Below are 15,301 nucleotides of genomic sequence, written 5' to 3'. Positions count from 1 at the left end.
TTTACAAAACTTATGTGCGTAGTACACTCGAGTACTGCAATGTGATATGGTACCCACACTACCAAAAGGATATTGCGCAAATAGAGAGTGTACAAAGGTCCTATACTGCTAGAATAGAAGAAGTTAAGGACCTTGATTACTGGGAAAGACTGCAATTTTTAAAACTATACAGTCTAGAAAGGAGAAGAGAACGCTACATGATAATACAAGCATGGAAGCAAATAGAAGGAATTGCTGAAAACATCATGGAGCTTAAAGTATCAGAAAGAGCAAGCCGAGGTAGATTAATAGTACCAAAAAGCATTCCAGGTAAACTGAGAAAGGCGCACAGGACATTAATCCACTACGCACCAGCATCGATAATGCAGCGACTATTTAATGTGCTGCCAGCTCATCTAAGAAACATATCAGGAGTGAGCGTAGATGCGTTTAAAAATCAGCTCGATAAATACCTAAGATGCATCCCAGACCATCCAAGACTGGAAGATGCAAAATACACCGGAAGATGTATTAGCAACTCTCTGGTGGATATACGAGGTGCCTCACACTGAGGGACCTGGGGGAACCCAAACAAAAAATAAGGCAATAAGGTAAGGCTGGCTCTCTCTCTCTCTCTCTCTCTCTCTCTCTCTCTCTCTCTCTCTCTCTCTCTCTCTCTCTCTCTCTCTCTCTCTCTCTCTCTCTTTTTTTTGGTGGCATAGTGAATAGTTAATGGAAATGTTCAAAAGCCTGAATGACATTACAAGTATTATAATCATGTTACGCTAAATACAAATCAGACCATAAACATTGGATTTAAACTAGAAACTGAATAATTACCTATTCAGGCGATAGTAAATATGGCCACGGGCTTTCTCTTGACTGTATAAAGTTGCAAGTCGTAAGACAAATGCAGTTTTGCAACAACGGGGGCAATTCCAAATCCTGTTAGCCATTCTTGACTGTTATGGCTTTCAGAGCAGATGGAACAAGGTGAATGGGTGTCTGGTGGATGGGCGGGGCAAAATTTTGTCAAAAGGTGTTTACATTGCTTACGTAATGAATGTTTTCGACTCTTGGCTCGTTATCACTGGCTATGGCGTCGACTAGATCATTTTTACTCTATAAAAATTAAAACTATCGGGTTTAGGTTATTGATAATGCTGACAAAATTTGTGTGTGGTTGTAAGATATACATATGTCAACTTTCAGCTACATCCGATGCTTTGATAAGGAGCAAAGTCCAAAAAACCGTGTTACAGAGGCCCTGAATCTCATAGTAGTTAATAGGATTAAGAATAAAACATAGGATGCAATCTTGGAAGTACAAGGTGGTTTTAGAAGAGGTAGGGGATGTATGAATCGGATTTTTACAGTTAGGCAGATATGCGAGAAATATTTAGCAAAAGGCAGGGAGGTGTATGTTGCATTTATGGATCTGGAGAAAGCTTATGGTAGAGTTGATAGGGAAGCGATGAGGTCATATGGAATTGGTGGAAGGTTGTTGCAAGCAGTGAAGTTTCTACATAGGCAGCAAAGCATGTGTTAGGCCCTGTAGGAAATGAAGTGAGAGAGTGGTTTCCAGTGAGAGTGGGGCTGAGAAAAGGATGTGTGATGTCGCCATGGTTACTCAGTTTGTTTATTGATGGAGTAGTGAGAGAGGTGAATGCTCAAGTACTTGGTCGAGGATTGAAACTGATAGACGAGAGTGATCATGAGTAGGAGGTAAATCAGTTGTTGTTTGCAAATGATATTGTACTGTTTGCAGACTCAGAGGAGAAGTTTAGTTGATTAGTAACAGAGTTTGGAAGGGTATGTGAGAGAAGGAAGTTGAGAGTTAATGTGGGTAAGAGTAAGGTCATGAGATGCATGAGAAGGGAGGGTGGTGCTAGGTTGAATGTCATGTTGAATAGAGAGTTACTTGAAGTAGAACAGTTTAAGTACTTGGGGTCTGTTGTTGCAGCAAATGGTGGAGTGGAAGCAGATGTACATTAGAGGGTGAATGGAGGATGAAAAGTGTTGGGGGGCAGTGAAGGGAGTGGTAAAGAAGAGAGGGTTAGGAATGAATGTAGAGAGAGTTCTGTATGAGAAAGTGATCGTACCAACTATGATGTATGGATCGGAGTTGCGGGGAATGAAAGTTACGGAGACAGAAATTAAATGCGTTTGAGATGAAGTGTCTGAGGAGTATGGCTGGTGTATTTCGATTAGATAGGGTTAAGGAACAAAGTAGCGAGGGGGAGAACGAGTGTAAGAAATTATTTAGCAGTTAGGACTTTTTATTTTATGAGGTCAAGAAGCCATTGCTTTTTTATGATTGGAAGATGTGGAAATAATAGATTTTAGTATTCAAGTCCTGTTTAGCCTTAGAATCAAGAAACCATTCTTACCAAATGATGGTATAATGAACATATTTGACTTCCACAATATCAGATAAAATTTTGCTTCATATGAGGTACATAATAAAGTTTTATTTCCTTCCAGGTTGTGCATAACTATGGTCATGGAGGTTGTGGCGTTTCTACGTTTTGGGGATGTAGCAGAGAGGCTGCTTCTCTGGCAGCAGATCTTATTCACAAATACCACGGACCACCCAGCAAATTATGAGGCTTAAACTTTATTGCTTTGCTGTACAGGCTATACCTGCACTGTGTGGGTTACATTCCAAAACCCATTTCAGTCAAAATTTTCCCAACTGCTGGAGTATAAATTCTTGCCTACCATATGCTGTTCTACTTGGTTATTGGTAACCAGGTAAACATTCATTTGTTTCAACTTTTGTGTTGAAAATCAGCCTCAAATCCAACTGACTGAGCATGCATTAGTGAATTATAAACTACTGTACAGTATCAGAGAATTCCTACAACGACCGAGTATGCATTAGCGAAACACTAACTACTGTGCAGTATCAGGAATTCCAAATACTATTTGTCTAAAATATAATGCTTTCAAAAGTACAGTATAATAGTTAACTTAGAATCAATGTAGAAGTGACGAATGTTGTAATTTTCCAATGTTGATCTTGCCCTTAAAAGTACTTAGTTAAAATAATCAGTAATACTAATTAAAAGATAAATTTCTAAAAATTAATGTATACTTAATAACAATCACTGAATTATGGAATTTACATTTATAATGGTGAAAGTTTTTACATACTTTTTTGTGATGTCAATCATACACAGGCATTATGTTAATTGTTTTGTCATCTGATATTAAGTCTGTAATTTTCTTAGCTTTTTCTTCATCAACATTCAAAGATTAGATATTTTTACCATATCTATCTATCAGTTTAATTCTGTATTCTATTTTTAAAAAGCCTTAAAAGATACAATAGTGGTGATTAATGATGATTTGCATTCGTAAGTTTGTTATACAATGGTTAGTTAGTCTAGGCTAGTTATGGAAATAATAAACTTGGCTAATTATCATTTGTAGGTAACATTCAGTACTACGGTAATATGAAAGTCATAAAAGGTTACAATATTTTTCCAGCATATATTTATGATTTTTATATACAATAAAAGAATAGATAAAAAATTCACTAATTATTGCATTATTATTCTATAGCTTACAACATACTAAATAAGTACATACAGCAGTTTGATAAACTTACCTCTTTTATGATGCATGGTGCTTTGCTATCTATACTACAACAGTTGTGCATGGCTTTCCGATAGGCTAGCCTACTAATTCAGAGTAAACATAAGATTGATTGATTGATTTGAAGTTTTCTGGCAACCTGACATTGGACGCCATCGACGTCGACATCATTTATTATAAATAAAGAATGACAGAATATTCAATTAAAACCATAAAAGCAAATACAGTATGTCATAATTAAGCAGCTTTCAGAATACCTGCTTCTGAAATAAATCTAAAAATGCCACTAGCATTGTACGACACGTCCTGGAATCTTGGTATACATGAACCTGCCATCCTCGCCTCAAGCCTCAAACAGGTATTAATTATTAATTACTTTCTGAGCTATAAGTGGGGCATTCAGTTAACAAATGCCTCACTGTGTAGGGCATCAAACAGTTGTCGCAATATGGTTGGTGTTGCCCAGTTAGGAGAAACTCACGTGTCATCTGAACGTGACCAATTCAGAGATGACAAAGAGTAGTCTCCCACTTTCGGGTCATCACATTATACTTCCAAGGGGATGTAACAATAGATTTCCTTCCTAAATAGTATATATTAATTATGAGAATCAGTATTTAATATCCTACCATGAATAAGTAATTTTTAATTTATAAACCAACTTACTTTTCCTAGGCAATAATAGTGACAGCATTACCTATTCCTAACCTAAGGCCTCCCCCAGTTAGTCAAGATTATAAGCTCCATAAATCTATACAAATATAGACACCTTCAATATCAATATGTCTCACCAAAATCCATCGCTGAAAAGTAATACAGTAGACTAAAATGAATATGTTATTTTCCTTAGTAAAATAAATTTTTGAATATACTTACCCGATGATCATGTAGCTGTCAACTCTGTTGCCCGACAGAAATCTAAGGTCGGGATACGCCAGCGATCGCTATACAGGTGGGGGTGTACACAACAGCGCCATCTGTGAGCAGGTACTCAAGTACTTCTTGTCAACAAGAACTCAATTTTCTCCTCGGTCCACTGGTTCTCTATGGGGAGGAAGGGAGGGTCCTTAAATTCATGATCATCGGGTAAGTATATTCAAAAATTTATTTTACTAAGGAAAATAACATTTTTCAATATTAATCTTACCCGATGATCATGTAGCTGATTCACACCCAGGGTGGTGGGTGGAGACCAGCATACATGTTAACATAGAAGCTAAGTATCCCGTATCTTATTTTAGCAGTTATTCAAAATAACAAACATAAAATAAATAAGTACCTGGTAAGGAAGTCGACTTGAACCATTACTCTGCCTTTTTAAGTACGTCTTCCTTACTGAGCCTAGCGATCCTCTTAGGATGCTGAGCGACTCCTAGGTGCTGAAGTATGAAGGGCTGCAACCCATACTAAAGGACCTCATCACAACCTCTAATCTAGGCGCTTCTCAAGAAAGAATTTGACCACCCGCCAAATCAACCAGGATGCGGAAGGCTTCTTAGCCTTCCGGACAACCCAGAAATATTTCAAGAGAAAGATTAAAAAGGTTCTGGAATTAGGGAATTGTAGTGGTGGAGCCCCCACCACTACTGCACTCGTTGCTACGAATGGTCCCAGAGTGTAGCAGTTCTCGTAAAGAGACTGGACATTCTTAAGATAAAAGACGCGAACACTGATTAGCTTTTCCAAAAGGTTGCATCGAATATATTTTGCAGAGATCTATTTTGTTTAAAGGTCACGGAAGTTGTGACAGCTCTAACTTCGTGTGTCCTTACCTTCAGCCAAGCTTGGTCTTCCTCATTCAGAAGGGAATGAGCTTCTCGTATTAACAGTCTGAAAATAATAGGATAAAGAATTCTCTGACATAGGCAAAGATGAATTCTTAACTGAACACCATAAAGCTTCAGACGGGCCTCGTAAAGGTTTTTAAAATAGAACTTAAGAGCTCTTACAGGACATAATACTCTTCTAGTTCATTTCCAACCATACGATAAGTTTGGAATAACGAACGATATTGGTCAAGGCCGAGAAGGCAGCTCGTGTTTGGCTAGAAAACCAAGATGTAGAACATGTAGCCGTTACGGATGAAAATCCGATGTTCTTGCTGAAGGCATGAATCTCACTGACTCTTTTAGCTGTGGTTAAGCATATCAGGAAAAGAGTCTTAAAGGTGAGATCTTTCAGGGAGGCTGATTGAAGTGGTTCGAACCTGTCTAACATAAGGAATCTTAGAACCACGTCTAAATTCCAACCAGGTGTAACCAAACGACGCTCCTTCGTGGTCTCAAAAGACTTAAGGAGGTCCTGTAGATCTTTATTGTTGGAAAGATCTAAGCCTCTGTGATGGAAGACTGATGCCAACATGCTTCTGTAACCCTTGAAAGTGGGAGCTGAAAGAGATCGCTCTTTCCTCAGATATAAGAGGAAGACAGCTATTTGAGTTACAGAGGTACTGGTCGAGGATACGGATACTGACTTGCACCAGTTTAGGAAGATTTCCCACTTCGATTGGTAGACTCTAAGGGTGGATGTTCTCCTTGCTCTAACAATCGCTCTGGTTGCCTCCTTCGAAAAACCTCTAGTTCTCGAGAGTCTTTCGATACTCTGAAGGCAGTGAGACGAAGAGCGTGGAGGCCTTGGAGAACCTTCTACACGTGGCAGACGTAGCAGGTCCACCCTTAGGGGAAGAGTTCTGGGAACGTCTACTAGCCATCGAAGTACCTCGGTAAGTTATTCTCTCGCGGGCCAGAGGGAAGCAACTAGTGTCAACTTTGTCCCATCGTGAGAGGCGAACTTCTGCAGTACCTTGTTGACAATCTAGAACGGAGGGAATGCATATAGATCTAGATGAGACTAATCTAGTAGAAAAGCATCTAAAAGAACCACTGCTGGGTCCGGGATAGGTGAGCAAAGTATTGAGAGCCTCTTGGACATCGAGGTTGCGAAGAGATCTATGGTTGGCTGGCCCCAGGTGACCCAAAGTCTCTTGCATAAATCTCTGTGGAGGGTCCAATATGTTGGAATTATTGTCCCTTCCTACTGAGACAATCTGCTAAGACATTCAAGTTGCCTTGGAAGAAACTTGTTACTAGTGAAAAGTCTAGACCTGTTGAACAGGAGAGGAGGTCACTAGCGAACTCGCACCATGTCAGAGAGTAGGTCCCTCCTTGCTAGGAGATGAACATCAAAGCAGGGAGTTGTCTGTGTTGACCTCCACTACTTTGTCTTGAAGGAGAGACCTGAAGCTTTTCCAGGTCAGACGTACTGCCAGAAGCTTCTTGCAGTTAAAATGCATTGTCCTTTGACTCGAGTTCCATAATCCCGAGCATTCCCTACCGCCTAAGGTCGCACCCCAGCTTACGTCCGATGCGTCTGAGAAGAGAACGTGGTTGGGAGTCTGAACAGTCAGGGGAAGACCCTATAAAAGGTTGATAAAGTCCTTTCATCAGGTTAGACCAGACTTATCTTCCGGAAACCGGGATCGAGACCGCTTCTAGCGTCTTTGTCCTTTTCCAGTGAAGAGCTAGATGAAACCGAAAGAGGACGGAGGTGTAGTCTTCCAAGTGACACCAATTGAACCACGGATGACAGTGTCCTAACCAGACTCATCCACAGCCTGACAGGGCCGTATTCCTTCTTCAGCATCTTCTGGATGGATAGCAGGGCTGGGGGTTGATCGTCTTGTTCAGCCATGTCCTCATCAGAGGGTTCCTCATCCGAAACTGATGAGGAAACGGCAACGGAGTGGGCAACGTCTGACTCGCTGAATCCGGTCGCACTGATGGATGCGTGACGGAGCCGGACACAAGATCATGGTACTGCTGCACAGTCTGTGAACTGTCAACCATGGGGATGCGAGGAAGTACGGCGACAACCCGAAACTGTCTAGACTGTCTGGGTAGTGCAGACAACCCCTTATCGGGTTGCTGAGGTTGCCGCACTGCGTCACAACAAGTCACCTCTGCTGGTTGTTGAACGTCTTCCCAGTGACACACTGAACGTCCACAACCACCTCCGAGAGTAGCTTAACGTCAACGTGCGACTGGCAACCCACACTGGGTCGCACCGGTGGAGGAACCATCTCAACTGGCGGACGTGAGTAGGATACCTCAGCGTCAACAGGGCGTACAACCAACCGGTAGGAAGGTCGTTGGCAAGAAGGTTCTTCTCCGTAAAAAATCCTCTATCAAGGACTAAGCTTGGACTGCATGTCTTGCAACAAAGCCCAAGGTCTATGGGAGTAGGTGTGGCAACAGACGGGGTTAGCGACTGAAGCGGAACCATTTACCCTCCCTGGAAGCATGTTATGCTTTAATTAAAGTCCATAGGAGGCTAAGCAGCTTAAGGCTCCTCTCCAAATGACAGAGTCCTCAAGGGAATATCAGAAGGAGGGAGAACAGCACTTTCTCATCTACAGGAACCATGTCCGAGAAAAGCTAGGTTATCTCAGTGAGGGTTTCACTGGTGCAAAAGCAGCAGACCAGAAGGCAACGTTATGAAACTGCTTGACAGTCTGTGAACTGTCAAAAACTGAACTGTCAACCACAACAGGAGCGTGAGGACATACAGCACTGGTGTATTAGTAGCAGACCAGAAGGCAACGTCATGTAACTGTTTGACAGTCTGTGAGTTGGCAACAACCAAAGTTGTGTGGGGAAGCCTCAACTCCTGACTGACTAGTTTGCTGCGGGCGAGTGGCGGTAACCACAGTGTGTTGCGGAGGCTGACACACCGTGTCAAAACACGGCAGCTTGTGGTAGCTCACGCACGGCAACGGAGTGCTCCGTGTGTCTGTGGGAGTCATCATACATCTGGCAGGGATGACTGTGCATGGGTGGAGGAGCTCTCACAACAAGAGTGTGGGAGCAGGAAGCCATGCCGGGCGCACAACCGTGGTAGGTGTAGGCCCACGGGTGCATCGTCAACCTTCTCCGCAGTCGGAGTGTGGGAGCTGGCAACAACAAAAGCGGAGTGTTGGTGCGTGGGAGGGGCTGCCGTGGGTTGCGGAGCATGCCGTATGGGATGCGGAGCATGCCGCATGGGTTGCGGAGCATGCCGCATTGTGTCAAAACACGGCAGCTCTACAGCACCTTCCCACTGCTGATGCGGTAGCTCACGCATGTCAATGGAGGGTGCAGCATGAACATGCGTCTGGCAGGGTCGACTGCGCATCGGAGGTGGAGCTCTCACAGGTGGAGTGTGGGAGCAGGCAGCCGCAGTATCTGCTGAGCGCACAACCGTGGCAGGTTGTAGATTAACAGGTGCATTGTCAACCTTCCAGCACGATACTCCTGCATGAAGGAGCAAGCTGAGACTGTATAGTCTGCAGCATGGACCACTAGGTCTATGAAAGACGGCAACAAACGGAGCTACTGTCCGTTGTGACTGAGGGTCTAAAACAGCTGGTGCGGCAACAGACGGAGTTACTGCCTGTTGTGGTACCACCTTGCCTCTCTTGGGAGGTGTGCAGTCGTCGGATGACTGGAGCGAGTCCGAACTGACCCAGTGGCTACACCTAGGCCGTTGGACTTGCGCGGAAGGGACCGACTTGCACTTAAAAGCTGCAAGATTTGGTCCATGGTTTCTGCGAGAAACCTCTTCCGCAGACGAGGAATAAATGGGCTCTCTCGTCTTTGTGTGGGTGGGGTGATCACGTCGGCAACGTGTGTAGATACACCCGAAACCACGGAGGGAAACGTCTGTTCGTCGATCAAGACCTGTGGAACCCATAAGTCCTTCGACATTACTTCTCCCCTGGGCTTGGGAGCTTGTAAGAGGTATCGGACTAGGTGAACAACTGGCACGAACAGACGAACCCTCGAACGCAACACTGTAACACTTTGCGCATATCACTTTATCACTTTTGATTTTCTGTTTGCACTTATTTCACTGAACTCGAAACTTTAAGTGATTTGTACCTGAAACACGCAATCCTATCCTTCATTAAAAGGTAGTAATTGCGAAAACAGTTTTACAATGTAACAGAAAAACATAATGAAAGATAAAGAATTCAGTGGCTGGAAAAGAGACTAAACACTAGATCAAATAAACTACGTTTAAAATCTCTCACCGCATAAAGCCTGGGAACAAGAATAAAACTCTAGAAACGTTTTACCTTCTTCCCCTATAGCGACTAGGGAGAAGAGTAAAAAACGAGAACAACGTTTCCCACTTGAACGAAACGTTTATTCTCCTCTCTCTCCCTCCGTCTCTATCTCTCTCTCTCTCTCTTGACTTAGAACCTGAGAGATGAGCCCAATTATATATTGTTAAAACATATTATTTGTTAAAGGAAAAAAACTGAAAGGTTTCCCAAATAAAAAGTTCCTTTATTAGAATTAAAACCATTTAAGCTAAGAAAGAATGAACGAAACGCTAGAATCGGTTTACTGTACTCTTACTGCAACGTGAAACCGTGAAATACTCTCTCTCTATCGTAACGATAGAGCGCATGTTGAACGTTCTGAACGTCAACAACTGCGGAGACTAAACTAAACGTTAGTTCATCTTTGAAAACAGTACGAGACTATCAAAGAAATTCTTTCAAAAACATTAAAATTAAAATAGCATAAATTCTTAAAAGGAAATACAATATGACGGGCTCAATGTTAATTAACTTCGGTTCCAAGTAAGGACCGCCTACTATTAGAAAAGGTCGCATAAAAACAAACATAAAAATTAATTTTTATAAGTTTATAATAAATGGAAAGTTAATCGAAGAGGCCTATAAATGGCGGAGAGATATAAAATAAATCTATAACTTTGTTAAGCAAAATTACCAAAAACCTAAACACACTTCCGTCTAAGGGAAGGGTCGGTCATTTAAAAGTGAAAGAGAGTCCATACTCTCTTCGTCACCATAATTAAATCTATCCAAAACGAGTTCAAGTTTTGAAATGAAGATAAAACCCCTGCATAGCGAAAGCTCAAAACTGGAATAGTGTACTTCACCAAAAAGTTGTGAAAACAAATCCAGTTAGGGACGGCGTATTAGTAGGTCTTGCCGGTGGCACGACAGAGGAAAAATTGAGTTCTTGTTGACAAGAAGTACTTGAGTACCTGCTCACAGATGGCGCTGTTGTGTACACCCCCACCTGTATAGCGATCGCTGGCGTATCCCGACCTTAGATTTCTGTCGGGCAACAGAGTTGACAGCTACATGATCATCGGGTAAGATTAATATTGAAAAATAAAAAGTAATACACTAAAATGAATATATGAACATTATAATAAGTTTCCTTATGTACTGAATGCTCAAGACATCAAGCAACATGTCCACACCATACTCTTATGGAGATGTATTCAAAATTTGCACTTAAATATTAAAAAACACTTAACCCTTTTACTCCCAAAGGACGTACTGGTACGTTTCACAAAAGCCATCCCTTTACCCCCATGGACGTACCGGTATGTCCTTGCAAAAAATGCTATAAAAAGTATTTTTTTCATATTTTTGATAATTTTTTGAAAAAATTCAGGCATTTTCCAAGAGAATGAGACCAACCTGACCTCTCTATGACAAAAATTAAGGCTGTTAGAGCAATTTAAAAAAAATATACTGCAAAATGTGCTGGGAAAAAAATACCCCCCCTGGGGGTTAAGGGTTGGAAATTTCCAAATAGCCTGGGGGTTAAAGGGTTAAAAAGTATATTCCTTAGAGCAATAAATACACTGCAGTAATTAATACCCACACTATATAAAATCCAACATTGAAAAAATATAAGTTTGATAAGAAACTAACAAAGTACAGAATAACAAACAATTGGTAGACAGGTACATCAAATTCTGGCGAGACTAAATAATTTGCTTTTCACATTAGTTTTCACTTACAAAAGCCAGAAACAGGAATTCAGTGACTTATTATAGATATACAGGAGTGATGAGGAAAACCTTAATAAAATCATGAAATTATACAGTTTTTATTAAATTAAAACACCTTCACTATAAGTGAATGATTACTTAATGTGAAACAAAAAATATATAGAAAGAGCAAAAAAGATTTTCTAGAGAAGAAATTTTAGTAGTGTTCATAGCAACAAACAATGAAATGTGTTGCAATGAACATGAAATATATGCCCTCCCATCCTTTGGTGGGGCTCAACAAAATGACGATAGAAGCAAAGATTGAGCATGCTGGGCCTGATTATGGGGCCATCTTTTTTTTTTTTTTATAATCTTAGCCATGTGGTTATAGATTTTTGACAGTCGATAAGAAATCCTCACAAGATTAATGCATTAATACTGGATGGAAAATGTGTTTCACATTACTCAGGTGAAAATCATGCTCAGCATAATAGTTTAAATAATCAGCACATACAACTTGGCAGTAATAGTCTATATGTTCCACGTTTCATGACAAACTGACAAATTTCCTCTCCCATCCCTCATATTTTTTCATCTCTTGTTTTACATCATTACCTGAACAGGCATGAAATGAGGGATACTCGAGTTCAGTCACAACCACGAGGGAGTGTTTTAGGATTAAAGTTTAGAAAGGTTCTTCTCTGTACCCGCCAGTGCAGTCAATGAAGTAACAACTAAGGTAGAAAGAAAGTATCATATACATGAGGGAGAGAAATTACTGAAGTAGCAGGACAAATTTTATCAATTTCTTGGGCTTCTAACACTTAAAATCCTCAAACTCACATTCCTTTATTAGGATCGGGTGGAGCAGGCATTATATTTCTGTTCATCCTTTGCAAGAGGCGCAACCAACTTTACTTAGAAGCTTCTACCCCAGTTCACAACCATTTCTTAGTACTATATCTACAGTAGACCATATAATACTTTAGTCCTGGGGTTCACATAATTTCAACAGATCCAGGCAGTATTAATTATGTTGGGCTAAGGAAGGCTTCTCATCTAGAGCTACTCAGGTAACAAAGTAATGCCTTTATGGTAAAAAATGTTTCAAACCAAATTGTTCTAAAATATCATTACTTTACAATAATTATCATTTTTTTCAACCCACCTTATCCTTGCAGCTGGTACAGACGAAGGTTAATATATCAAATTTATATTAGGAACTCAATTGTATCTAGTTGCATACTCCAACATGCTAATGGGGGATTTTTTTTTTTTCTGTGAATTGTGGAGATAAACAACAGTCAATTGTAGTAATGGGTTACTGTATAAAAATAAAATCAGAATTTTACTAATTTATTGTTTTTGATTTGTTAATAAGTAACATTATATCCATTTGTTTTAGAATAAGTTTTAGGATTAATTTAATGAGTATTTAGTTTGCTTCTACAAAGATTACGGACTGCTGTAATTGTTTGGATGTGATATATGACAGGTCAAAATGCACCTGTATTATGGTGACTGGTGTGTAAAAAGGCTTTCTCTGGATGATATTGATAAATTTCTATGTCTTGACATGATTATGAGAACCATATACAAGTAGCAAACTCAATACTTGTTGATTTTACAGTATAAAAGTTTCCTAAAAGGCAACATTTGTAAACTACAGTAAATTGTATTATTTCTATTCTTAGCTCCGAATAGAACAAGCAATTCAGCGGAAGTGCCAGCTTGACAATTACTAAACACAATAAAAAAATATTTCAAACCCCATACTTTAATCAGCCGCCAAACTGCTCACTATCTATTGAGAAAGGAAAAATGACCCTGTTCTAGTCAGAAAGGCATCCCCAGGAAAGAAGGTAAAGAATGCTTCGGATTTAAGTGGACTCGCCAATCACCTAAGTGAGAATATTGTCTAATTATTAAGTTATCACTTTAACAATCAACTAAATGGTTATTTACTGGTAAGTTATAAAGCAGCTGTAATGAAGCTGAATAACCAGATGAATCCCATCTCTAGCCTAACCTCACTTCAGTTAGAACTACCCAGCAACAATTAAAAGAAACACTCAGTTTGGCCAGTAAACTAATTGCAGTTACTACTAAGTGCAATAGTACTAAACCATTCTAAAAGTTAGAAAAATCCCAATAAGGCTATGCTAGCCTAATTGTAGTTATAGATACTCAAAAGCTAACCTTAAAAAGGTTAGACAAATCCCGATAAGACTATGCTAGCCTAATTGTAGTCATAGATACTCAAAGGCTAACCTTAAAACAGTTAGACAAATCCCAGTAAGACTATGCTAGCCTAACCGTAGTCATAGATACTCAAAAGCTAACTTTAAAACAGTTGGACAAATCCCAATAAGACTATGCTAGCCTAACCGTGGTCATAGATACTTAAAAGCTAACGTTAAAACAGTTAGACAAATCCCAATAGGCTATCCTAGCCTAAATGTAGTTATAGATACCCTAAAGCTAACCTTCCTTCTCATTTCATAACTAATTACAGTATACGTAAATAGCTTGTGTCTGATTAATGAAATTAGAGTTACAATAAATGGCGCCAGAAATTTAAACTCCAACATTCGATAGTTAAACTATAGTTATGAAGGAAGGGATGTTATAGGCTATGCCAAATAAGGCAAAAAAGTTATCTTATTTTACGAACCAATTAGGAAAATGATATCAAACTACATGCTTTGAAGGTTAGATAACTAAGAACCAACTCTAAATAAAAAGACATGCAAGAGAAGTAACAACAATCCAACCAGTGACAAACCATACAATGGAATAACAAACTCACAATTACTCAACTACTGGTGCTTATGACCTAAAGCATGCTTTTTATTCATAAACTAACCTATGAGAAGAAAAAACTTGGAATCAACTACTAAACCTAGGCATTGGTCTTCTAAACTCTCAAAATTAAACAATTATGAACATTAGATGCTGTGAAACTGACTAAACAGCAAAAAGAGGTAGGCTGGTGACTGGGAGGATGGTTCTTTTCTATGACATAGTACAGTAATTACATCATTCACAGCAGACGAATTTCAGCTACTGAGGTGTCAAGTTGAGCTCAAATGGGTCTGAACTAAAGGGTCTCCTTTATACACACTGATTCCATGCTCTGATATACTGGTCCTAGAGCAGAGGAGACAATATTTCTCTGGTATTCACATTGAATTCCCTCTTCTAGTCTTTATTAGGGAAGTCCTTGGAGACCATACAGCACTTTACGCCAAAAAAATAAATATACAGTTAAGGGATACGAGAGAAATGTCACTCGGGAACATGAACAAACATAAAAAAAAGTGAAACTTCCTCTGGATTACTCAGTATATACAAAAAACTTATTTACATATCATATATAAATAAAAATAAAAGCCAATGATAAAGCATAATAACCAGTTTTGTCACTGCAAAATATTAGGCATCCGATATCCACCATAAATATTTGGCAGTTCAAAATGAATTAAATTACAGTATTTGAAAGAAGACTACAGTATAACATTGAGAACTAAACCGTCACCCAGAGAAACACCATGAGCTGACAAGTGATTGCCAAACAAATGTGTACCATCTCCCTCAATGGCAATTTTTAATAATACCAAAAAATACATGGTAAGATACATGAAAAAATATGGATAAAGTAATCCCTTGCCATATTTTTGCTTTGATAACCATTGTCTTATAGGAGGGGACAGATGAAAGCTATTAGGTATACAGTAGAATGGAAAACTGGGGATTTTGAAGGAAAATGAATATTTGAGCAATTATGAGACGACATTCATAAAAAAAGAAACGTGCCTGTACAGGTAGTTTACATATGCCAACTGGCAAGACCAACTGAAAAATGTACAATGGCAACTTATTAGATGGACATATTGGCAGGTGGCCTTGATACATTCACAAT

At 39.7% G+C, this 15,301-nt stretch overlaps 1 protein-coding gene across 1 annotated transcript in view; it reads left to right on the top strand.

Annotated features, from left to right (window-relative positions):
* LOC137637918 (D-aspartate oxidase-like) overlaps positions 1–3,439 on the top strand; it is a 41,117-nt gene extending 37,678 nt beyond the window's left edge. Inside the window, exon 4 of the mRNA XM_068370026.1 lies at positions 2,464–3,439. Within this exon, the coding sequence (XP_068226127.1) occupies positions 2,464–2,586 (123 nt within the window). The 3' untranslated portion in view covers positions 2,587–3,439. The remainder of the gene's footprint in view (positions 1–2,463) is intronic.
* The last annotated feature ends 11,862 nt before the right edge of the window (positions 3,440–15,301 follow it).

This window comes from Palaemon carinicauda, chromosome 3 (genome assembly GCF_036898095.1).
Source record: "Palaemon carinicauda isolate YSFRI2023 chromosome 3, ASM3689809v2, whole genome shotgun sequence".
In the NCBI taxonomy this organism is placed as follows: domain Eukaryota; kingdom Metazoa; phylum Arthropoda; class Malacostraca; order Decapoda; family Palaemonidae; genus Palaemon; species Palaemon carinicauda.
The sequence above is the reverse complement of the archived record's forward strand: the minus strand, read 5'-3'. Positions and strand labels throughout refer to the sequence as shown.